Source organism: Urocampus carinirostris, chromosome 7 (assembly GCF_059441175.1).
Source record: "Urocampus carinirostris isolate Australia breed hairy pipefish chromosome 7, RoL_Ucar_1.0, whole genome shotgun sequence".
Taxonomy (NCBI): Eukaryota; Metazoa; Chordata; class Actinopteri; order Syngnathiformes; family Syngnathidae; genus Urocampus; species Urocampus carinirostris.
In genome coordinates this window covers 13,082,767-13,109,372 of record NC_142355.1, presented here as the reverse complement: position 1 = coordinate 13,109,372, position 26,606 = coordinate 13,082,767, and the positions used below count along the sequence as shown (strand labels likewise).

At 38.8% G+C, this 26,606-nt stretch overlaps 1 protein-coding gene across 3 annotated transcripts in view; it reads right to left on the bottom strand.

Moving 5' to 3' along the window:
• wt1a (WT1 transcription factor a) overlaps positions 1–20,250 on the bottom strand; it is a 38,933-nt gene extending 18,683 nt beyond the window's left edge. For 2 of the 3 annotated variants that reach the window (XM_088339785.1, XM_088339788.1), the window contains exons 1-3: positions 19,527–20,250; positions 6,805–6,921; positions 3,474–3,576 (exon numbers count right to left, since the gene is read on the bottom strand). In XM_088339785.1, coding sequence (XP_088195911.1) covers positions 3,474–3,576; positions 6,805–6,921; positions 19,527–20,001 — 695 coding nt within the window. In that variant the 5' untranslated portion in view covers positions 20,002–20,250. The remainder of the gene's footprint in view (positions 1–3,473; positions 3,577–6,804; positions 6,922–19,526) is intronic. The other variant, XM_088339786.1, reaches the window with a different exon arrangement.
• Between the last annotated feature and the right edge of the window lie 6,356 nt (positions 20,251–26,606).

Sequence of the window (26,606 nt, the reverse complement as noted above, 5' to 3'; positions counted from 1 at the left end):
AATTTCGTTAAATCACGTCCCTGTCATGTCCTGCACGGTTGTCATGGCACCCAGCTGGCCCCGCCCCTTGACACCGGCTGAGATGCATTGAACTGATTGCTTGTGGAGTACTTAAACGCTCCTTTTGGGACTGCCTGTTGCCAGACCATTGCTTTACCTTGTTGAAGACCTGTTCATGCCTGTTTGTTCTGAGTAATACCTAGTTTGTAATTTTGATTGCCTTTAAACCGTTTTTGTTTTGTCTTTGGTCCGTTTGTGTGTTGAACAACTTTTATTTCCTAATTAAAGTGACAGGTGGTCTACGCATATGAGTTCCGACTTACTGCTTTCCGGTCCATTTCATGACAGTCCCAGATAAAGACTCAAAACAAATTATCTGAACCTTTAAAAGTCCAGCCTGTATATTAGAAACACCTTTAGAAAAGGAAACTGAAAACACCTAAAGGAAGACTGGAATGGCACTGAGACCTGTTGCAAAAGTGAACATCCTGTACAAACTGCATCCTGCAATACGCTCGCTGAGTTACGGCATCCTAGCATGAAACAATAGCCGCAAAACTTTCCCATAAAAATAGATTGGCCTGTTGGGTTGCTTTGATGTCATTGTGTGCATAATATACAGATGTATGAAAACGTTTGGGCACTCTAAACATTTTTAAGATTTTTCTTTATAAATCATTGGTTGTTCAGATCGGCAATTTCAGTGAAATATAAAGACCAGCACAGTGATATTTGCGGGTGAAATTTGAATTTTTTGGGTTTACAAAAAAAGTGGAAAAATTACCGTATTTTCCGCACTATAAGGCGCACCTAAAAGTCTTAATTTTTTTCAAAAGCTGACCGTGCGCCTTATAATACAGTGCGCCTAATCTATGGATCAATATTAAGTCGCAAAGTCTTCCAACTAACTTGCAGCCGCCGACTAGATTTTCCCCTGAACGCCAAGTAGTCCGCGGTGTATGCTGGGATTTATTTACCGGCGTTTCATTGGCTAACCAATGTGTCAATCATCATTTGAATCGATCACTATTGGCTAAAGTTATTCGGAGCCTCGGATAGGCTAGAGGGCCGAAACAAACCCTGCAATTGGCCGAAAAAGATGTGACAATCATCAGTTAAATCGATCGCTATTGGCTGAAGTTATTCAGGGCCTCGGATTGGCTAGATGGCCAAAACAAACCCTGCAGTTGGCCGAGTTTAGCAATGGCGTAGCAAGCTTAGCAAGCTTGCTACAGTACGCCATAAAGAAACATGTTTCATTAGTCTGTATTTGTACATATTTTACTCTCCTGGATTTACTTCACTCACGGTTGTAAGAAGACCATGATTGCGTATCATTATTGAACGTGAGAACTTGGGTAAGTTATGCGGCTTTATATTTTCCCGGTATCTTGTTTTAGAACGATCTTGATGTTGCTGTGATGAGTTGAGTGAAATAAACTCAATTCCAAGTGTTTATTGTCATATGCACAGTAAAGTTGCGAGCGAAAAAGAAAATAAAAACTAAGAAATGTTTGGCATTTCTTGAATCCCAAGACTTTAACCTTCCGAATGATATTTGAAATGACGCATTTAAGTGACATCGTACTGACACCGCATCCGCACGTGTCTACGACACGTATTTGCTTCTTTGCAGGCTTTGGGAATGTTAAGGGGCTAATCAGTTGGACTGAATCATCTGACTGTTTTGTCCACGTTCCCATTGTAGCGCCTTATAATCCGGTGCGCCTTATCTATGGAAGATATAGGACCAAAAACTATTTTTTGGGGGTGCGCCCTATAACCCGGTGCGCCCTATAGTGCGGAAAATACGGTACTTGAACACAAGTAGCCAGGTGAGCAACCCAACAGAAGAATTACGTCTATATTTAGTAGATCCTTTTATTGATGAAATAACAGCCTCTAAATACTTTCAACGACGGTCTCGATTCTAGATGAAGGTACTTTTCACATCTCCAGTTTACTCAGGTCAGATGGTTTCCGAGAACGGACGGACTGCTTTAAATCACGCCACCGATTTTCAATAACATTCAGGTCGAGGAACTGAGATGTCCATTTTAAAATGTTGTACTTGTTCCTTTGCAACCACACCTTTGTAGAATTTGAGCAGTGTTTATAGCCCTAATGTTGAAATATCGAACCCCGGCGCAACTTTGTAACTTATTCTCGCACTTTGTTAGTAAGTATCTGCTGATACTGACAGGAATCCATGAAACCTTCAACTTTATCAAGATTGCCAGTAACTGCAAGAACCACACGTCCCCACAGCATGATGGAGCCACCACCGAATTTTACCGTGCGTAGTATTTGTCTTGGCATGCTGTGTATACTGCATCTTGTTATGTCCAAATACCTCATTCTTATTTTCATCAGCCTACTTGAGGTATTTACCTACCTACCTACCTACCTACCTACCTACCTACCTACCTACCTACCTACCTACCTACCTACCTACCTACCTGCCTGCCTGCCTGCCTGCCTGCCTGCCTGCCTGCCTGCCTGCCTGCCTGCCTGCCTGCCTGCCTGCCTGCCTGCCTGCCTGCCTGTCTGTCTGTCTGTCTGTCTGTCTGTCTGTCTGTCTGTCTATCTGTCTTGATCATATCCCTCAAGAGGGGTGCCCAACAGCAAGACAAACACAAACAATAATAAAGAAATAATAAAGGGAAAAATTACAACAAACACACACAAACATTTTTGGACCATGGCTAACTCAAATACCCAAACACCCAAACAAGTTAGGCACCTCGGCACCTAAGTTGGTCCCTCCAGATGAAACAGGACACAAGAAAACTTGAGGTATGCTAAAGTATATTTGGCCAAACCAGCTTAATTCAGGGATAAGGTGCTGTGAAACGAAATGAAATGATCTGCATTTATATAGCACTTTTCAAGTCAATGACTTCCCAAAGCGCTTTACAATGTGCTCCACATTTCCCAATAGCGGCCTTGCAGCCATGTAAGGCACTAACCTGCTTATTGGGGGTATTAGGGGTTCAGTGTCTTACCCAAGGACACTTCGACATGTAACACGGACGAGCCGGGATTCGAACTGGGATCCCTTGATCCCAATACGAGCGCTCTACCTCCTGAGCTACTGCCGCTGTGGACTGATGAAACAACCAAACCATTCAAGAGTCTCCAGAGGAACAAGTACAACGTTCTGAAATGGCTTTCTCAGTCCCCAGACATGAATGATATAGAAAATCTGAGGTGTGATTTAAAACAGGCTGTCCATGCTCAGGAATCTACTTTTCTTTAAGTAATTATTGCACACTTTCTGTAAATACTAGAAACTCTATTTCACTTTTCATAAGCCATGGTGTTTGTCTGCTATAGGATTTACAGTATTTTACTAAAACTGCCAATCGGAACAACCAATGATTTAAAAAGGAAAATGAACTTTTTTCATACGACAGTACAGTATATGTACTGAATCGGAGGCAGCTTTCCATGTGTGTGTAGAATTGTTTTACCTGTTATAAGGGTTCCTCAGCAGTAAAGCCTGACTGCCGGTACAGCTGTCTGAAGGGGTGTGACATCCATACATGGAAGGGGGCACAGGATACTGTTGTTCTGCTAACGTAAAGAAAAGAAAATTAATTTGATAATAACAGTATAGATTGATCAAATCGGAACTTTGAAGCTTTGTAAGATCAATGAGACAATCACTTGCAAGACTTCAACTTGTTTTTGACGATCATACTAAACATCCAGCGGCATCTTGATTTTGGTGATTTATTCGGTTCATGGCAGCTTAACTCAATAGAATTGAATTGTCTTTATTGTCTTTGATATTAACGCAGTGAAATATCGGATGCAACGAGATTAGACGTGGCGCTCCAGGCTAAACATGTTACAAACACTTTAAAGAGAAAAATGAGATAAAAAACTGTCAGGATAAATAGAGAAAAAATTTACAATGAGGTGCACAAAGTCTGGCCTGGGTTATGATAATAGTTAAATAAAAGAACACAGTAAGACCTCGGTTATCGCGGTTAATGGGGACCAAAACCACCCGCGATAAGTGAAAATCCGCGAAGTAGCGGCGCACCTTCAAAAAAAACAACAAAAAAACAACAACAATTTAAATTATTATTTTTTAGACCCAGTTAATAGGGAGCAAAACCACCCGCAATAAGTGAAAATCTGCGAAGTAGCGACGCCACTTTAAAAAAAAAAAGAAAAAAAAATCTCATCTCATCTTATTATTGGAGCCCATCCCAGCCATCTCCGGGCAGTGGGCAGGGGACACCCTGAACTGGTTGCCAGCCAATCGCAGCTGCAAATCAGTTCTCGCAGCTAGCTGTGTTCTTCATCGACGCACGAGCCGAGTGATCCACCGCTAAGAGTCGTACAGCTGGGCGATTTTACGTTTGCCCGGGATGATCTGAGACAAATTCACGACAGGGTTTATACTTGCGCCGCACCGCGGGTGCCGTTCGGTCGCTTCCGCGAGCGAGACCCTAACTCGCGGCGCGGGTACTTTCAGGCGCGATACGCACGACAACGCGACAAGCTGAGCGGGTCGGGCACTCGGCGCGGAGGCCGGCCTGTCGGAAGCGCAGCAGAATGCGCGTTCACGCGAAGGGGGGGGGGATTTTGTGCGGGAGTCGGATTTGGGCACAACACCGGCGCCCGGCGTCTCCCGCTCGGGCCGCGATGGCTCTACATGGCGCTACACGGCCCTCGATGGCTCCGGCCGACGTACGGGCAGCCGCGGGGGAAAGGGGTAGGGGGGACCTGTGGGGTTAGGGGGCGGTGAAGCGGAAGCCGCACCAAAACCGCGCACCGGAAAATAAGAACGGCGCGCCGTGCTAGGGTCGTCGGCCGAGGGGGATTCCCGCAAAAAGTGAAAATCTGCAAAGTAGCGACGCCCCTTCAAAAAAAAACAAAAAAACAAAAAACATTACATTAACCATTACAGACCGCGAAGCTCCTAAGCCGCGAACGTCGAACCGCGAAGTAGCAATGGAAAGTAGTGCAATACGATCTTGCAGCCTCAAACTAGATTTCAAACTTCAGTAAAGGTACGCCACTGATTTAACGCGTTTAGATTGGAGTGAGAAAGGAAACAAAAAAAAACCCAAAACTTGGAAGAAAACCGAGTAGAAAAATCCAATCTAATTTCCAGATGATAAACTGCTTCTGTTTTCTTTGGTTTTGAACAATGGGGCTTACTGTATAGTATATACCAATATGTGGATATTCTTTGTTTTGTTTTCCGCTGCCAATGGCTCTGTACAACAATAACAACAACAATAATAATAATAATAATAATAAGGGATGAAAAAAATTGTACTATTTAATCTGTAAGTTTTTGTGTCGCACATGCGCATGAAAAAAGCAGTTTCTTGGAATACATTTCTAATCAATTATTAGTCACCATTTTCCACTATTTTTTGACTAAAATATCCATGGTTTATGTCATACTGATCAAAATTTACTTTAAAGTGACTCCATGGAATTGTTTTGCATTTCAATGTAACTTTAAATACATTTACAGAATACTTCTTTACCTACCCTGATGATTTTACTATTTGATCAATTATTGAAACAGCGTTCCAAAATCGACTATCATCACATCTAGTAAAATGTTACAGGGTGTCTCTTTAAGGTTTCTACTTAAAGTGCTTTCAATTAATTGTGATCCCCAAATCTTATCTCCTCTCCTCCTTCTACGCATTGAGAGTGAACTGCGATTTCTAGGTCCAAAAGCGCTGCTCATTTCTGCTGCAAAGATGCTAAAATGTATTCCAATAACTGCACAAAGCGCACAAAAAAAACCACTAAGAAAAAACACTAATCACCCAAAACATACGCAGGGTAAGGGAAGGTTGGCGCATAAAAGAGTGTATGAGAATCTAAAGCGGGTTTATGAGCCAGGACTGATGTGATTTATTCCGGGTCTTCGCAGAGACGTCTTCTTACGTCTCCGTGCTGAGGTCAGTGCCCACTGAACTAAAATATATTTTAAGATAAATGTTAGGTGGGGGCTTGACTGGAATTTTTTGTATCCATCCAATCTAGGGAAATACAGCATAGTATTTATGGATACCAATCCGATATTGATAATTTTTGCTTGGAAATCTCATGATCATTGACTAATTGAACTCCTCCCCCTATTGATTTTGTTCATAATTACGACAAAACAGCCTTAAACATTGCAAACTTTTACGACAACAACACCTTCCATTTTTGAGCAGACTTGCTGAGAACCAGGGTGGCACGTCGGATAAGTGGTTTGTATATCCGCAGCATAGTTCTGAGGTCATGGTATCAAATCCAGCCACCAGCCTTCCTGTGCGGAGTTTGCATTTTCTCCCCGTGCTCGGGTTGGTTTCCTCCAGGCACTCTGGTTTCCTCCCACATTCCCAAAAACATGCATGTCAGGTTAATTGGCCGGTCTAAATTTTCCTTAGATGTGAATGAGCGTGCCAGTTGTCTGTTTTTGTGTGCCCTGCGACTGTCTGGAACCAGCTGGGGGTGTCCCCTGCCCACTGCCCAAAGATAGCTGGGATGGGCTCCAGCACCCCTGTGACCCTACTGAGTATAAGCGGTACAGATAATGGATGGATGTTGAGAACCATGGCAACAAGCATTGACAAGCATTTCACCTAAAATAAATAAACAAATAAAAGCACTTTTCAAGGATTTCAAGCACCCGTACGAACCCGGAATCTTACATTATTATAGTTACAATGGGAAAACCGTATCGATCTCAAGACAATTGTATATGATCCAAGTATCGTTAATATCGATATTTGGACGGTTACACCCACTCTTATTAAATTTGCTTGTACATACCGATACTGTTCTGATGACTTAGGGTGTCCTCATGTTTGAAGTTGGAGAACTGCGAACCCGGGTGAGACGGAGTGTGAGCGTAGTTGCTGGCGCCATCGAAGGCCACGGGGCCGTAACCTGCGAGACGCAAAAACAAATGAAATTCGAGTTCCATCAAGAAAAAGATCATCCCTAGGCACATAATAACGAAAGATTGTTATGTTTTGTCAACGTTCGAATTTAAATTGAAATCAAAACGAAAAATGTTTCAATGAAAAAAAAAACCTTCAACAGTTTTGCCTTATTTACGTTATTGTATAGGCAGCACGGCGGCGCAGTGGTTAGCGCATGTGCGGCACAGTTCATGTCATGGGAACCTCCTGCGTGGGTTCAAATCCAGCTCCAGACTTCCTGTGCGGAGTTTGTATGTTCTCCCCGTGCTTGCGTGGGTTTCCTCCGGGCACTCCGGTTTCCTCCCACATTCCAAAAACATGCATTTCAGGTTGGCCGGTCCAAAATGTCCCTAGGTGTGAATGAGCGAGTGAGTTGTCTCTCTCCGTGTGCGCTGCGATTGGCTGGCAACCAGTTCAGGGTGTCCCCTGCCCACTGCCCGGAGATGGCTGGGATGGGCTCCAGCCCCCCCCCCCCCGCGACCCTAATGAGGATAAGCGGTACAGCTATTGAGATGAGATGAGACGTTATTATGGACATTTGTGGAAATACATATAAGAACAATATAGAATAACTTTTTCGATTACAGATAAAAGCTATTAGGACTGTGCATAACACTGGGTAACATACAACACACAGTTTATAAAAGCCAATATGTAAAAAATAGTGAAACTTAAATCCAATTATTAGTATTCAAAGCAAGTAAGAAACAAATCCCAACAAATATTCTACAGTTGGGGATCTCTTCTTTTACTAACACACAAAAGTTTGCATGGACTTTCCCCCTCTTATTTCTCTCATTCGATTTCCCCTTATGTTTGCCAAAGCTTCTGCTCAGAAAATGCTGGTCTACTTGTGACTCCAAGAGCCAAGAAGAAATCTGCAGGCTTAAGAGTATTCTCCACCTGGACCCTGGTGCTTTGGAATGCCCTGTGTTTGGAGATAAGATCCGCAACCTCAGTGGAAGTTTTTAAATTTCGACTTTAGGCACTCCTCTATTCTAAGGCTTATGTTTGAGGCCGACATCATACTTTTATCTTCCTGTCCTTTTCGGCTACCTGGTTGGTGGTGAAATGAGCGAAAAGGACGTATATGAGATGAGAAGTTGTGTCGTTGCCGCCATGGACTTTTTGGACAATTTTACACATTACCTATGTTTTTTATTGTTGTTCGCTACGTTTTGTGTATTCTTACCTAATGCAGAATCTATTGCATTCTAGAAGGGGGATTACGACATTTGTGGCCCCCTCTCAAGGTTGGTTATTTTCCTCACGTTGATGTTTTCCGATTTTCCTTGCCCGCATGTCGGTTTCAGATCAGGGGATGGTGTAATTGTGGCCTGTGCATTCTTTTGAAAAATTTTGTGACTTGAAAATCTAACTTGAAATGTGACTTGAATCCATAACATCTAAGTCCAATATTCTCGTACAACATTGAAAAGCTATTGTGCCACTCGAAAAGGTAGTCACGATTTGGAGCAGGGTTTCTCAACAGGTGGATAGGAACCCATAAGGGGTCATGGTCCTGTTCTCAGTGGATCATGGGCCTTTGCTTTGGTTCTGGCTCATTTACACTCCTTGACAGTAGATGGTGATAATACCCTGCAAATGCGAGTTGACACCCACTATTTAACACCACAGAAAAAGTCCAGTAAAGTTTGCTTACACATGTTGAGCATGGCGAAAAACCTATTCCGTATCCTGTTTATCGCTGTTAATGGGGACCAGAACCCCTGCACCATCCCAAAAAACACCAAGTAGTCCAACACCCCCACTTATAATCTGAACATGCTCCCTGCTTCCCGCAATTATCGACCGGAGATAATGGATTGCCGCTGCACAGGTGCAGTTCTTCTTTGCCGGAAAGAACAGAAAAAATGTCGCCACGCATGACACAAATTTGCTCTCTCACTCCGGCTCTCCGCAATAAGCTTTAAGGGATAATGGATTCCAGGGGAATGAGTGCAGTTCACTTTTGGGCGGACAGCAGAACAGCCGCCAACAATTTTTCACATTATTTCATACTTTTTTTGTTGCATTTAAACCATTTTGGATTTCATTAAAAATGCAGCTACTTGAGCACTGAGGGAATAAAAAAACTTTCAAGTAAATATATTCTACTATGGGCAGCACAGCGGCGCAGTGGTTAGCGAGTGTGCGGCACAGTTCTAAGGTCTTGGGAACCTCCTGTGTGGGTTCAAATCCAGCTACCGGACTTCCTGTGCGGAGTTTGTATGTTCTCCCCGTGCTTGCGTGGGTTTCCTCCGGGCACTCCGGTTTCCTCCCACATTCCAAAAACATGCATTTCAGGTGGATTGGCCGGTCCATATTGTCCCTAGGTGTGAATGAGCGAGCGAGTTGTCTGTCCCTGTGTGCCCTGCGATTGGCTGGCAACCAGTTCAGGGTGTCCCCTGCCCACTGCCCGATGATTGCTGGGATGGGCTCCAGCACCCCGCGACCCTACTGAGGATAAGCGGTGCACCTAATGAGATGAGATATTCTACTATTTCTGGTTTAACATGCCTTTCATTCAATGAATTTGAGAAGTGGAATTTTTTTTCCTGATTTGGGTCGCAGCTTGGAATAAGGTGGGATTGTGGGTCCTCAAGTCAGACCAGTTGAGAACCACAGCTTTGAATAATCACCTTAAAAATATCCGTGGTTTTGAATCAATTTAAGGAATTATATACTATACGCTGGGATGGGCTCCAGCACCCCCGCGGCCCTACTGAGGATAAGCGGTGCAGATAATGGACGGATAAATGGATGGATATACTATACGTATTTTAGATAAATATATTAACATTATATTTGATTATAATTTGTTATCAACTTTATAAACTCCACAGCGGAGTTGCAAATAAAAATGTCATTAGCATTTCATGCTAATGACAATAAAGACAATCCTGAATCTTGCATCTAAAGATAATTATAATATCAAGGGTTTATTTGCTTATTAAAAATATAATTTCCTTGGTTTGTGATTTTCCTTTGTGGGGGATCGCTTATTTTGGGGTTTTTGATTTTGAATATATCTTCCCTACAATGTGGTAAGTCCTAAGTATAGCCCGACTGAGGCATGAACCTGCAACCCCCCAGTCTCAGGGCAGGCGCCCTAACCCCAAGGCCACCAACCTGGAGGAGTTAATATACCCGTTTGCTGTTTGTGTGTTTTTGAATCTAATTAATTAAGCAGTTTTTTTGGTTTGTTTGTTGGGAGGTCTTTTAGAACAACGGTGGGCAAACCTTTTGGATTAAGGGACCTCATTGATTGAAAAACATTTGGATCGGGGCCCGGGCCTGGAAAACTATCCGAATGTTCTCATTTGCGTTCATGAATGAATACGATCAAACATCTGGATGTTATCCAGTATTTGTTTCATCCAAATGGTTTTGAAATGCTCATAATTAAAGCAAAAACATATTTACCCTGTTGTAAGCACTCAAATTGACATTTGAATTTTGTTGTATTTTGTCACATTTCTGCCATATTTCTGCAGTATCACAGAAGTCGTATTATTGTGGTGTTTCCAAAGTGTTTTTGTAGTATTACCGTAGGTTTATTTTCGTAGTATCTTTCTAGTATTTCTGTTAGTAGTATTTCTGCAGTATGATTGTTGTTCTGTTATAGTATTACTGTGGTAGTATTTATGTAGAAGTATTTGTGCACTAAATTTGATATTTTGTTTTGTAGTATTATAATAGTTGTATGTTGTAGTATCTTTGGAGTATTTCTGTTTTACTATTACTGAATAAGTATTTTTGTTGTAGTACTTTAGTAGTATTTTTGTGGTAGTATTTTTGTATTGTAGTGTTACTGCAGTATTTTGTAGCATTTCTGTTTTATCTATCTTTCCTTTTCAACATCGAAGCAAAATAGTATTTTAGGTCCCCAATAAATTTGATATTTAGTTCTGTGTTTTTTTTCTAGTATTTCTTTAGTATTATCATAGTAGTATTAGTGTTGTATTTCTGTAGTATTTTTGTAGTACTTTTGTTTTGTATTTGTTTGGTATTTTGTAGTGTTCATATCATATTATTGCTGCAGTGTTCTTGTAGTATTTCTGTTGTAGTGTTATTGTAATAGTATTTTTATAGTATTACTGTAGTAGTATTTGGGTGGTAGTATTTTTGTATTTTAGTATTACTCTACTAGTATTTTGTAGCATTTCTGCTTTATCTACGTTTCCTTTTGAAAAATTAAAACAAATAATTTATTGGGTCCTAGTTTTTTAGCTCTAAATTTGATATTTTGTTTTGTCGTATTGTAATAGTTGCATTTTGTAGTATCTTTGGAGTATTTCTGTTTTAGTATTAGTGTAAGTTGTTTTCTTGTATTACTTTAGTAGTATTTCTGTAATAGTATTTTTGTATTGTAGTATTACTTTACTAGTATTTTGTAGCATTTCTGTTTCATGTATTTTTTTCTTTTTAAAATTTAAAGAGAGGTAGAATACTAAGTCCCTGATTTTAAGTAATACATTTGATTTTTAGTTTTGTAATAATTTGGTTGATTTTTTTGTAGTATTGCTTAAGTAGTAACCCTGGAGTATTTTTGTAGTAGTATTTCTATAGTAGTATTTTGTATTATGGTGTTAATGTACGAGGTATTTCTGTTTTATTTTAATTTGAATTTTTAAAATATAATATATGTATACGATGTGTAAATAATATGTTAGGCGCATGTTTTTAAGCATTAAATTTGATTTTTAGTGTTGTGGTAATTCTGTTCTATTTTTTTGGCAGTAGACACACAGAGGGACACCCAAACAAAACATTTCTTATTAGTAGTTCTTTATTCACAATCAAATAAATTGTACATACATTTTCACCAAGCTTGTTGGGCGAGACGGATTAAAAAGTAGCGTGTAGCCCACGGGCCTTAGTTTGCCCATCCCACTTTTAGTAAATGAACACACTCTGCTTCTCTAAAAATATTCTCAATGCAAAATGATTAGCAATAATGTCAAGCCTCATAAATTAGTTTGACCTGAAATTAATTTCAGCAGTATCAATATTTAGTTTTCTACAACGGTAATAAAGTAAACAAACACTGCCCAACGCTCAAAAGTGATTCACGACACAAGTGACTAAAAGGCAGAACACATTCCCATAAATCAAATTCCAACGTGCAACACACACACAGAGAAACGCATTTTAACCGTTCTATTCGAGTTGACATAGAGTAACAATTATCATGGACGAAAAAATGAAAAAGTCACTGGATATAATATTTTAAGCATTACGTTCCTAATGAGAATTTATTTTGATTTTCTACAGAAGTATTACCACAACTTGGTCGTTTCTACTCCGTGCCTCTTCATAATGTGTGTGAGACATCAGAGTTATACCGTTTATTGGGAGTATTTGGAAAAGGGATAATGGATCTGTGAGCCTTAATCTGTGAATTTATTTGTTTCAATACATAAATGATCTGAATATAGATACAAGAATATAGAAAATGCAATGTCTTTAATATCTAATACGTAAAGTTTGTTTTTCAACAAAAAATACAAAAGCCACAAATGTTTCACTGTGTATTTTTTTGAAGTTATAGTTATTTAATACTCATCATTCTGAAACAAGTTTGTTTTCCCCAGTATCAGTATTGTAGCACGTCAATGCTGATTTCCGGCTTATCTCTTGGGTGTGGGGTGACGCTTTACACAGAAAAACAACAGCGACCAGATGATGAAGATGCTGTATCTGAGTCAGGTCAGGAGGCTTCCCCTGCTACTGGTAACCATGGAAACAACTACTATCAGTTTCATGTGAGAGAATAAACTCCTACCCCCCCAAAAAAATGGCCTGGAGAAGGATGGGCGCCGCCAGGCTGACCTTGCCCAAGACACACCACAGGAAGTGGTGCCCCTGGCAGAAAAGGGATCCGTGATCCTTTTGCTCAAGGTAATCTTTTCAATCTGTTCTACTTGCACTGAAACAAATCCCTCTAATTTTCGTTTCTACTGATAAAAAGACAGAAGGAAAGTAAAGAAAAACTGTAAAAAGAAAAGAAAAATGAAAAACAAAATACGGAAAAAATATAAATAAACATGTTGGTTTTTAAGGATAAACTTAGCAGCAGGATGGCAGATAATTTGTCATGTCCTGCACGGTTGTCATGGTGCCCAGCTGGCCCTGCCCCTTGACACCGGCTGAGACGCATTGGACTGATTGCTTTTGGAGTACTTAAACGCTCCTTTTGGGACTGCCCGTTGCCAGACCATTGCTTTACCTTGTTGAAGACCTGTTCATGCCTGTTTGATCTGAATCATGCCTAGTTTGTAATTTTGATAACCTTTAAACCTGTTTTGTTTTGTTTTTGGTCCGTTTGTGTGTTGGACAACTTTTATTTCCTAATTAAAGTGACAGATCGTCCACGCATATGAGTTCCGACTTCCTGCTTCCCGGTCCGTTTCGTGACATAATTAGCTCTATTGTATTTTAAAACATGTACATTTATATGTTTATATATTTTCGATTATTTTTTAAATCTATATCTTTTTTAAAAATGAATTATTTATTTTTTACCATGAGGATGCTCTTAATTATACATAATCCCTCCAAAACCTTGATATTAAGGCGGGGGCCTCAATTGGCCCCCTGGCTGCAAGCTTGAGACCCCTGCTCAACCCCCAGGCTCCAACCTCAAGTGTCACATTTGTCGCAAAAATTCTAATTCTTTTGCAGGTTCGATTCCCGGCTCCTTAAATGACAAAGTGTCCTTGGGCAAGATTTAAACCCCTAATGCCCCCAATAAGCAGACTTGCATGGCTGTTGCCGCTATCGGTGTGTGAGTGTGTGTGTGAATGGGTAAGTGTGGAAAAACATTGTAAACCGCTTTGGGGGGTCCTCAGTTACTTGAAAAGCACTATATAAATGCAGAAAATGTACTGTTTGTTTATTTATCAATTTATAGTGGACAATAGAGGCCATTCATTCATTTAAAAACACACATTCCTATTTAAGTGATATCATTTTCCTAAAAAGCATGGTAAAATCAGAGAGTTGAAAAAAGATCTCGTAATAAATTGACGTTCTAATCAGTATCTATTTATGTGTGTTTCAGAAGGGTGGTCGGATCGTTCCATATATCGTTATTGTCGATACCGAGCATGTACTTGGATCGGTCGATACCATTATCAAAAACTCGTGTTAAGAATTGTATCAAAATGATGACAATGGTGGCATTCAATTATTATTATTATTATTTTCTTGGGCTCTACTTGCTATTTGTTATTTCTGGCACTCCTCCACAGGGTATTTGCAGGAATGTTGAGTGGATTCATCCAAATATCGATATTATCGATACTGAGCAAGTACTCGGATCGGTTCGATACCATTATCGAAAGATTGATACTGCCTTCCCATTTTAACTATCACTATAATAATGTTACAATAGTATACATACTTGATAACGTACTCATTTGATCCAACACTTTTTTGCACTACTGATTCTATTTTCAAAATATGGTGCAAAGAAAGGTACCGTAATTTCCAGACTATAAGGCCCAACTGATTATGAGACGCACATTCCAAAATACTTTAAGATGCATGACAATAAAACAAAAGATAAACAAGGTATTTTATTAAACATCATTATTGGGGAATCTGTTTAATCTTTATTTACCGTAATTCTGAAAATTAGAAGATTTTGGGTGCGCCTTATAGTCTGGAAATTACGGTACTTTCGTTGTGTTGCGGGTATTGTTACACAGTATTTCTGTTACGTCGCCGCTTCTTTTTGGTTTGACTCTTCCTCTGAATTATTTGTTTAGTTGAAATATTTCGTTTTTATTATCGTGTTAAAGTTTTTATTTATCTTGTATCATTTACACAATTTTGACTTTTTGAAGTTTGTACTGTAGGTATTTAATTAAAAAAAGACAGTTTTTAAGCTGATTTTATGGTAGTTATAAACTAACTCAAGTGGGGGAGGGGGCTGTGAATGATCAAATAATTATGAGATTTCCAAGCAAAAACCGGTATCGATCGATACTGACCTGTATTTAATTGGATCGGATCGATACGGCAAATTCCATGTTATTGTAAAAAATGTAAAGCTTTTTCTATTTGAAATTCTTAATTCCTGCAAAAAGTATCCCTGGTACCGCGTGACCCGGGTCTCTCTTTGGGTTCGTTTGCGCGCGCTCGTCCGACCGCAGCACTGAGCAGATAGGAAAGGTCAGAGGTCAGCTCGGTGCTTTGCTCATAATGTTATTTTTCTAAACGATCTGCTTGATAAAACGCTGATTGCTAATTCATCTACCGGGCGTAAGTAAACCGATCTATTGCGACCGCGTGAGCGCAGAAGAATGTCATTCGCATTGTTGACGTTTTGTCATGTGTAACATAAATAAACACGATTTTAAGATGTTTTATTTCTCTCTCCTTGTTTTATAAGCTTAACTTCTCTGTTCCTTTATCTTCTTGGGTTTTTTACCTCACCGTGAATGTGTGAAACTGGAGTGTCATGCCCAATTTCGTTGTCACAATATGTTAACCCATTTTGTAACAATGACAATAAAGGTATATTCTATTCTATACTATTATAGTACTTTTTTATTGTATTTAATTTCATGTATTTTCAAATAATGTGAGGCTATAAGCGTTTATCATGTCTCTGGGTCTCACTCCTTAAGGTTTGCTTATTCGAACTGGTGTAATGTTGCACATTCTTTATTACAGGGGTGCCGAACGTGGGGCTCAGGGGGCGATTCAGGCCCGGCGACGGAAAGAATCCGGCCCACGGGACAATGCCGAGAGAAGCGCAAGAGACAAATGCAGCGGTTTTAAATAGTTCCTTTAGATTTGGCCAATGGCAGGCGCCACTTTCAAAATAACTGTAGGTGTGTTTCTTTCTCTCTCTTGTTTTCTCTCATTGTCTCTTTCTTCCTCTTTCTTGTTTTTCATTTCGCTCCCTTTTTCCTCCTTTCTTTTTTTGCTTCCTCCCTCTCTCACATGTTTGCTCTTTCTTTCTATGTCTCTTCTTTTCTTTCTCTTTCTTCCTTCCTTGTTTTATCTCTTTCCCCATTATTTGTTTCTCTTTTTCTCTCTCTTTTTTCTCTCTGTCTCTTTCTGTTTCTCCCTCTTCTCTCTCTCTCATTTGTCTTTATCTCTCTGTCTCTTTCTTTATCTCTTTTTTCTCCCCCTTTCTGTCTCTAGCTTTCTCTTTCTTACTCTCTTTGTTTCTCTCCTTTGTGCTGTTTTCTCGCTCTCTCCTTTCTCTTTCTCTCTCTCTTATCTCTTTCTATCTAATTGTATTTTTTCTCTCTACTCCTTTCTCTCTTCTCTCCTTTTTTATCTTTCTCTTGCTCTTTCTTAATCTATCTTTGTATCTCCCTTTACATTTCACCTCCCTTTTTTCTCTTTTTTCTTTCTTCTTTTAATCTCATTTCTCTCTTTCTTTTTCTTTCCGTATTTATCCCTTGCTATTTTTAGTTTTGTTCCCCTTTACTTATTATTTTTCCTTCTCGCTTCCTTTCTCTCTTTCTTTCTTTCTTTCTTTCTTTCTTTCTTTCTTTCTTTCACTCCAATCTACTAACTCAGCCACGTGAAAGTACTTTTGCAAGCATGCGGCACCCGAGCTCATAATCCACAGTATGTGCAACTTGCGCAGGAGTACTGATGTAAAACTGATTTTACTACTATACTTCTTTTAACTTGTTTTTCTCGTTAAAAAGTAACAATAATATTGCTGAAAATTCAAGTTAAAAAAAAAAGAGAAAAAACTGTCACTTAATGATATCACAATATTTTTTCCCCGTATTTTCCCTTACTTTGTATTTCTAATAAAGTAAAGATTTTTAAAGTGCAACACAAATTTTCAAAAAATGTAAAATTGAATTTGCTCATCACTGATGGACCTCACAAATACTAGATCATGTTAAGCTTTTGGGGAATATTTATCAATTAGTTGCCATCGGATTAGACAATTTACAGTGACACATCAGGCAAAAGTCGTACGGATGTATAGGAGGCATTTTCACTAAGCTAGGGGGACTACTAATCTAAAATCTCAACCGCCCTAAAAATTCTAAAATAGTATAATATGAATAGATTTGATGATTTAGATAATTGATTCTGTTAAAATATTCATAACAATGTCACCCTTTTACATGGTTTATATAAAAAAGTTTCGGTACTTGCTCATAAATGAAACAAATTAAGGGTAACATTATTAAATATGATATTGAGGTACAGTAAAATATTGCAGACATTTTAATAACAAGTACATTTAATTTCTAGTAAAGTAATACTTACGTATTAGTCAAGGAAAGTGTGTCTCTGATGATTAACCACTAGCATGTAGCTAGTCGACGAGCATCGGGTTAGGAATTTATTAATGATTAAGTCTAAAATGTTTTTTTTTTAAATGAATCTTTTTAAAAGCCTTTATTTTGTCACGGTATAATTAAATGTGGTTATTAATACCTGCTCACCCATATCTTGAAGATTTATAGTGGCTTTGGGTTAGGATTTCATTTAATATTAAGTCCGAAGTGGCTGTTTTTATTTACAATTGAAAGCGATTGTTAAAAATGCTAATATATTTCTATAATATGACTTTAAATGCGGTTATTAATATTCGTTCTCCGATCTCCTAATCATTAGTTGTGGCCAACACGTTTTATGAAAGATGAAATCGGTGTTTATAAATGAATACAATACAAAAAAGTATGTGCTCGGCATAAAGAGGAAATTGACATGAACTGTTTTTATATGATTTTAGAAAAATGCGAAGAATTCATAATTTGTAAAGTTTTAGAGTTTATTGGATTCATTCATAAATCGATTGGACTGAATCACATCATGGTTATTTTCCGAACCTAAGACAACGTTTTAATTTTTTTACCATAAAAAATAATTCAGTAATACTAATTGAAAGTTCACAAGAAATGTTTGCTGAGGGTAAAATAATCTTTATATACAGTTTACTATTTTCTTTTTTATTTTTGTTGTAAAACTTCAGTAACTCATCGATATCCAATAAAATTGTGTGTTCTATGTTACATGACTTAACCTGTCTTTATAAAGGAAACGCTCAGTATGAATTCTATTCCTTATCCCATGAAACGTAACATGATAAAGAGCATTTATTTACTTATGAAAACAACAACAATAAGTATACAATTCAACAAACATATCATAGAATCTTTTAAATTCATTTTGTACTTTTACTGCTATGCAGTTAGCCGGGAAGCTAATATGGCACCCCGCGTAAAAGAAGCTGTGCATTCACCTTCCATTAAATGCTTTTTAATGATTGAAATGAAATGGAAGTAACTTGTGGTGATAATGTAATCACTACAAAGATTTCACCTCTAAAAGTTTTCCCCGCATTTTATATGTTTTTGATCAAATTGTGTACGTCGTATCCCAATCTTTATACTACTATGGATAATAGATAACCCCATGAGACATATGCTGATTTGTTTGTGTTGTTTATTTGGTAAATGAAATAAAAATCTTTAGAGAAACTATCTTGTTCTTATTCTACATAGTCTGTCTTGTTATAAATAAATAGGTGCCAATTCATGTGATTGTTAGAAGGTTTATTATCACTTAATAAGAAAAAAAACGGCAATTTTTAATAAGGGGAGCAAGTGGCTGAGGTTGACAGGAATGCAAAAGCAACTCTTTCCAAAATGTAATCGTTTTATTGCATTACTTGGGAATCTTGCGTTTATCCTATGCGAAAATGGGATTACTAATAGTAAAAAAATGCTAAATTTTGAAAACAATAGTTGAAATTACCAATTAATTATTATTGATCATGAGTTTGTCGAAACAGTTGCTAATTAGCGAATAATTAATCAAAATTTTTATCTGTGTGATAGTGGCCTAACTGTTTACGGGTTTGATGGATAGGCAGGAAACATAAACATAATTTCAAAATGATATCACATGCAATAATGGTGTTTTATTCCATCAGTATGGCCATTAACGCATACTCGGTATGCAAGTAGTTAAGGCCATTATTGCAGGCTCACACTTAAAATGATTGATTTTTGATCATTTCGAATTCCTATTTTAAAAAGTTAAAAATGAAATAAAAACTGAGAACAGTCATCCTACCTCCCGTGCATCGGAAAACTAAAAATAAATTCAGTAGTGACATTTTTGCACGAGGTTTACACATGTTGTTCATCGCACCATCCATAAAATTGGGGGCACCCTGGAAGATTGAAGAGAACAAGGGATGGAAGGCCCTGAAGGCAACATCTAGACAGAGGTTGTAGGTCAAGCAGATGAGATGTTAGAGAATGAAGTACACGTGTTGACTATGAGATACTCACAAACGCACGAATACACACATGTATTTAGTTTTTTTTTGTTGCTGCTAAATGTTATTGAACTGTTTATTGCACTATTGTGACGATCCACTCTTCTTATTGTCTCCAAGAACTATCATATTTTTGGGGCCTTTTATACTAATGTATTTTTCTCTTTTTTTCTCTAAAGTCTTTATTATATGTTTACCCTGGGGTGCCATGTCAAATATTTTACTACGTTTCACTATGTTGATATCAATGACAATAAACACGATGTAATTCCATTCAATTAAAGTACCTGTCTGGTTGCGGACAGGAGGCTGAGTGTCCATGCAGTTGGTCAAGTACGGCGGGTTGCTGAACATCCTCCCAGAGGCCTGATGATGATGCGGGGCCCCCACTGAAGGTGGCTGTCCAGGGGGAGGCGGTGCAGGAGGGGGGGCCCCAAAAGCAGCCCCGTATCGGCAGGCCCCCGTTCCCGTGAACTGCCCAGAGAAGTGTACGGTGAAGGCGCTGAGGCCGCAGTGAGGATCCGAGTCCAGGTGATGGGGGTCTCCGGAGCTGCCCCAGCTAGGCTCCTGCTTAATGAAGGAGTGCGGCCCGAGGGACGTGTGAGGGGCTCCCAGGGATGGGTAAGGGGAGGTCCCGGTGTGGAAGTCCAGGACGGGAGCCCACTGAGGGGCCGTGCTGACCGGGAGGCCCGGGCAACCCGGACTGGGCCCGGTTGGGACAGGAGGTAGGAACGAATTCAGGTCACGAACATCTGACCCCATGGTGGTCCAGGTACTAAAAACAGAAATTACCACTAAATGTTCTCAGTCAGCTTATCAATTCAACGAAGAAGAAGACGTCTTTTCCAAAGGCTCAGTTGGTGCCTGTCAGTTTTTTCGAACTGCGGGGAATCTTCACGATAATGCGGCGAGGAACTTAACCACATTGACAAGAAAAAGAGAAGAAGCAGCGAAGGAGTGTTTGGTCCATTCAAGGATCACAGAGGTTGTCTTCAGTAAAAAGTCCTCTCTGTGATTGGAGGAACAGGAGTGGACCAGTGAGGAGGAGTATCCCCCTTTACCCTTCATGCTTTTCATCAGGGGAGATGTGTGGGCGGAGTCAGGAGGTGACACTATATTTATACAACGTATTTGAATTGACAGTCATTCATTTCTTCAACACACAAGCGTGACAACAAAGATTTCTGATTTGGCTTTATTTAACCCCCTTGCATTTCGCTCAACCAGGGATCGGCCATAACAGACTTATAAAAAGCAAAAAACATGGCTGGAAAAGAAAAAAATCACAAGCCTTTTTCAAAACAACACAAACATTTAATTGTATTGTCTTGCTTGACAATTTATTGGCCCCAGTATTAACAGGCGAGAAATTAATCAGTTAACTAAGGCATGATGAACAAATAGATACAGATTTTTTTTCTCCTCATCGCTGTTTTTAAAATGCGTTTGATTTTCAAGAAGTGTTTTAGCTGTGCATACTTATATTATATATGTGTAGTATTAAATGAAAACAGAGTAAAAAAGAATCCAGATTAATGTTATATTTTAAAAGCTGCACATGCCAACCTCATACCTGTCAACCGTTACAGTTTTGCCGTACAAAGTAGGTTTATTATGCATTTTAAGACGTGTACGATGTACGAGAAAATCCGTACGGAAAAATTTGTCGATTATGAGTACCATCACGAGTTCGCCGCGGAAGCCTCTATCTCGGTATCGTTTTTTTCGTTGCAAACGGAGCGAGCGGTTTGATGTAGTGAAAGGAATTCCGTCTCTTTTTAGAGAACTGGCTTTTTTGGCTCAACTTATTAAAAAGAGCCGGCTCTAAAACGGCTCATTTGCTTTGATGCATTATATCACGAATTATTATGTTAATGAAGAAGTTAAGAAAAAAAGGAAGTATAAAATGAGAAAATGAAAAAAGACAGGTTTGTGGTTATCCCTTTAATCATTATATTACCAACAATAATTTAATGCAGAAAATGAATTAATAATTTGAATAAAAAAATTTGTTATTCTACTTAATTATATTTGCATGTATTTTTTCCTTCTACGGTGAACGTCTAAGCTACTTAATGTTTGAACCTTTTTAAAAATAAATCTCATTCATGCCGAGCAACTCAGTGTCTCACAACAAAATGTTAATTAACAATATATATGATATAACGAAACACATGTACAATATAACATGTTAAACTACATAAATAAACACGTTTGAAAAAAAATATAGTGTAAGATTATTTTGTATTTTGTAAGGGAAAATACGACAGTTTGTAAGGGCATGGAGCCCCTTATTAAGTAATAATAAACCTTACTTACACAACACGCCACCTATTTACTCACAGAAGATGTCATGTAAAATACTGGGACACTATCGGCAGTCTATGATGATGTTGTCTTCTGCGACTCACGATTTAGACCCGAGGTCGGGAACCTATGGCTGGCGAGCCATATATGGCTCTTTTCATGAGTACATATGGCTCGAAGGTAAAATTCGATCTCAGCAGATTTCTCGTATCAGAGTCAGGGGATTGAAGAAACAAAATATACCAATTCTTGATAAAATCTGTTCCTTTTAAATTGAATAGTTATATATTTATTGATTTATAATTTATTTCGAATAGCAGTTGTCACCCATTAGATTAGATAGATAGATAGATAGATAGATAGATAGATAGATAGATAGATAGATAGATAGATAGATAGATAGATAGATAGATAGATAGATAGATAGATAGATAGATAGATAGATAGATAGATAGACAATGTTACAATTTATATCGAGACAATTACTATAACTCAGTTAGAAGCTCCGGGACCAAAAGGTGTCAGGTTCTATTCTAGGCTCTTCTGAGTTAAATTTCGGAGTGTCCTTTTGGCAAGACACCAAACCGGCAATGCCTCCAATAAGCAGGTAGGCGTCTTGCACAGCTGTTGCCGCTATCGGTGTGTGAGAGTGTGTGTGAATGGGTAAGTGTGAAACACATTGTAAAGCGCTTTGGGAGGTCTTTGGTGCCTTGAAAAGCGCGATATAAACGAAGACCATTAACCATTTACCGTTTTTAATTGACCGGAGGACTAGAGTGGCCAAAATTTTGAAACGAGGGTTGATAATATATGCAAGGGACAAGGCCAGGAGGGGAAAAAAATGATCGATGTGATGTTTTTAGTGTATTGAATTCCATACGTCAGTAATACGTGCTGGGGAAAAAGTAGACCTATCCATAGAATAAATTGTGTGGGGCAGAGGAATGTCTTCATCAATCTCCAACAAAGTTGTTTAAGCCGTCAGTTGCCTCATGAGTACTCTTCTGGTTGCTAAATAGATAAATAGAAAGGGAACAGACAAACTATTTGGTGCTTCTGGCTTGTTTTTCTACGTAGAAACCTATCACAGATCACAAAGCTTATCGTGACAGATCAGTGCATCATTTATCAACAAAACACAGAAAAAATATGAGATGGCTCCTCACCTTATTGGAAAACCAACAATGTTTTAGACTAAGAATTAAAGACAATTTCCCATTGGGAATCACTACCTTAATTTTTTGCATGGCCCAAGACAAATGTCCATGATTGATACGTAATCTTTTCTCGAATACACATTTAATAATGCCTTGTGCGTGACCCGTAGGGGGTGATGATGCCTCATAAGAAAAAGCCATACAAACTAATGTTAGCGGTCGTTAATCACCAGGGAAGAAGAAATGCAATGCAAAGTGTAGCATACCAGAAGGCAGTTTCAGCAACATTTTCAAGCAGACTTGAGAAACATGGCAACAATTTCAAGCATTTACAAGCACTTGAGCCAAAATGCTAGCACTTTTCAATCCTTAATAATTCTAACATAAAATTCAAGCATTTTCTAGGATTTCAAGCACTCGTACGATTCCTGCAGAAAAATGTGTTTTTTAATATAGTAAAATTAAAATTGAGACGTAAAATGTATCATCTTATTTGCCAATAGTTTATTATTATCATTATTAATTTATTTTTAACCAAGGTTTTATATATTTTTTCTTTTAAAATGAAAAAAACAAAATTTAAACTGCAAACATTTTTGTTTTGTTCAGTTCCTACATCTGCAATGTAAACGGAATTTTGGTCAAAGTCGGATTTTTACCATTAAAATCAAAATTGTCATTACATAATTTGATTTCAATGATTACGATGGTAAAATGTGGTGATAAGGCTTGGTCATTTTTAAAGCAACATTTTAATACAGGGCTAAACAAGCAGTGACAATAAACCAAAGGATTGTATCCAATCCTTAACCCAGGCATGTCAAACATACAGCCCACGGGTCTTGCTCGTTGAATGATTTAATTTGGCCCCCTCGTAAATTTCCAAGTATGTCAAACAAAAATATCAAGTCTCTATGGTAATTTCTCTAAAAAAATTATGATTTTTTTTCAACATAAATGCAAACCAAATGCTCTCTTCGGCCACTTAGAGGCCCGTGTACAGTTTGTATGGCGTGGTGAGTTGGTTCACTCAACTGTCAGATTAAACCAATTAACACATTTAATCTTTTTTCTTGTGTTTGTGAATAAATGTGTTGTGTTTAGAAAACCTTGTCATCCGTGATTATAATATGTAGTGTGTTCCTACTGTAGGATGGTAAAGCAAAATACTCCAAAAACAAAGCTAAACAATTGGAGTTGACATTCTTTTACCGATCCGGGCCGCCCGAGAACAGAAAGTCTGGATTTGTCTCCAGAGCCAACCCGAGTTTGATATCCCTGTCTTAATGGAATGTTGCCAAGGCTAATTTATCAGCAAATTTGTCAGTCTAAAACTATTTATTTGAAGCAGTCTGAAGCCAAGGAAATATTGAAATATTAAACAAAGAAACTCACAGAAAAAAAGGATTGTTACATACTTACCAACACTACCACTTTTATCTCCTTAATAAACTCAAATTTAAGCAACAAAAAGGAAACCTTGACTTTAGACTACAATTTTAGCAATGGCTGCTTTATCTTAAAACGAGACTAAAGTGAATCAACCACTCAAGCGATCGAATTTGATTTCCATTTTGGTGAAAGTCTTCTGGTTTTAAACAAGCACATGTTGTTTGTGTTTTTAGTATTCTGGAGACAGATAAGATCTACTGCCTTCTAATGTTAAAACTGTCAGGACCAGAACGGAGACAGGACCCACTCGCGTAACGTTTCTCAAAGTTTTATTGGGAAGAAGGGAAAGGAGTGCACACACGATCTGGAGATCGCTGGTCGCAGGGAGTAGGTTGCTCAGACGCGGAAGTGGGGCTTCCGTGGCGAGCGATGGCAGTGTTGGGTACGGAAAAAACGGGTCAGTAGCCGGGGTAGAAGAGCAAAAACGTGATCGGGATCGGAAACAAGTCGAAAGCCAGGAGAGGAGAGTAGACGTGGTCGTGAACAAAAACGGATCGTTATTCGGGACGGGAGAACAGACGTTGTCGAGATCAAAACAGGTCGTAATTAGGGACAAGAGGGCAGACGTGGGCGAGATTAAAACAGATCGTAATGGGAGACAAACAGGAGCAAAAACAGATGAAAAAGGACTTACCATGTAAAAACAGAGATTCGCAGACAAACCGACAAAAGGGGACAGACAGGACAGAGTTTAAATACTGACAGGGAGCCAATCTGTCAACAAGCTGCAGCTGGCGCCACACAGGCGGGGCCAATTTGGCGCCATGGCAACCATGACAAAACCTGAATTTGAGATCCCTGATTTAGCCTATTTATTATTTTATGTTAAAACATTTCCATGGATTTGTTACTCTCTACAAAACAGTGGCACAATCAGAAATTATCGGGAACAGAATCCACTTTGAATTGCCGTTTATATGCACTCTGACTGTAATGAATGGACTTCAAAATATATTTCTGAATGTGTCCAAAATATACGTACTGTACGTCCTCAATGATTACACAAATAATTGCAGCGTTTCAAGTCTTGAACGAACAGCCTACCTCCCAAAGAAAGAAATATAACTTTTGTTTGTGGCATGCATTTATTTAGCCAAGGCGTCTCAAACATACGCCCAGCGGGCCGGATCTAGCCTGTTGGATGATTCAATCTGGCCCGCCATAAATTTCTAAGTATGTCCAAAAAAACGATTCTCTAGGTCATTTTTATCAAAAGTAATGATTTATTTTAAATAAATGCAAACCAAATGCTTCCCCTGGCCGCTAGAGGACAGTAAAGGATATACTCTCAATTTTAGTAAGCCCAGCCTCGTGGTTTGTAGTCTAAATTGATTTCCGGATCACTGCTAAAACTTTTGTTTTGTATTTCTTATTTTTTCATTTCGAACCAGTGTGACAAATAGGGCAAAAACTATATTTTTTCATAGCTCACGCTTGAGTATGTATAGCGCCTTGGAACAGAAAGTCTGAATCCGGCCCCAGAGCCATGCTGGATTTGACCTCCTTGAATTAGCCTACTGACTGCACATTTTCAATTTGAAATGCATCAATTACTACTTTTACAATACAATTTCAGACACAGATTTATTTTTTTCCTTATGGTGAACTTTATCTGTTTCATGTAAATTTTCACTTATGCTTTCTTTCTTTGTTCCTATCTCACTCCCTCAATTTATCTCTCTGTTTCTCGTGGAGTTGAATCATGGGTCAGTAGTTCTTTGCGAGGAGAGAGAGCGCGCAAGACTGAATTTCCAGATGGTGAAGTCATCATTTATCTCTGCTCATCTTAGTAACAAACTACTTATGTGCACTCACAGACTATTGGGATCATTTTCAAGCCATGAAACATAGATCCACAGTCTACATCCACTCATCATCGCCACCATTGGCTCCCTTTCCTACCGGACATATTTCTTTAGAAAGCAAATTGAGACGTGACAGATCTGCAATGCCTTCCAAGAGAGTGTAATTGGTGCTGAGTGAACATTTCCATGAAAAGATACCAGACTTTAAAAGTGCTTGATAATTGTTACGGACTCCAGGGCGATTCCAAACATTGTCAACCATTGAGATTCCGGACTACAATTCGTTACTTTTTTGCTATATTTTAAACACTATTGCTTAAAAATGAAGTGGATCTCAATATTGTATTTTTTTCGTGGTGGTACAGAGGAAAACAGCGAGCTGCTCTTTTCCTCAACGCATGTGCTCTAAATACAAAACACTGCGGCGGTTACGGCTGGAAACATTTATGACTCCTTCTTGAGAAATGAGTCGTTTTTACAAATATCAGTCATATACTACTAAAGAAGCGCAAAACGGGTGGTTTGATGGTGCTTTATTCCAGGGGTCTCCATTGTGGTGCTTCATTCCAGGGGTCTCCATTGTGGTGCCTGTGAGGACCAGGGTGCCCCCTAATGACAGCTGAGGTGCCTGCTGACCTTTTCTGAC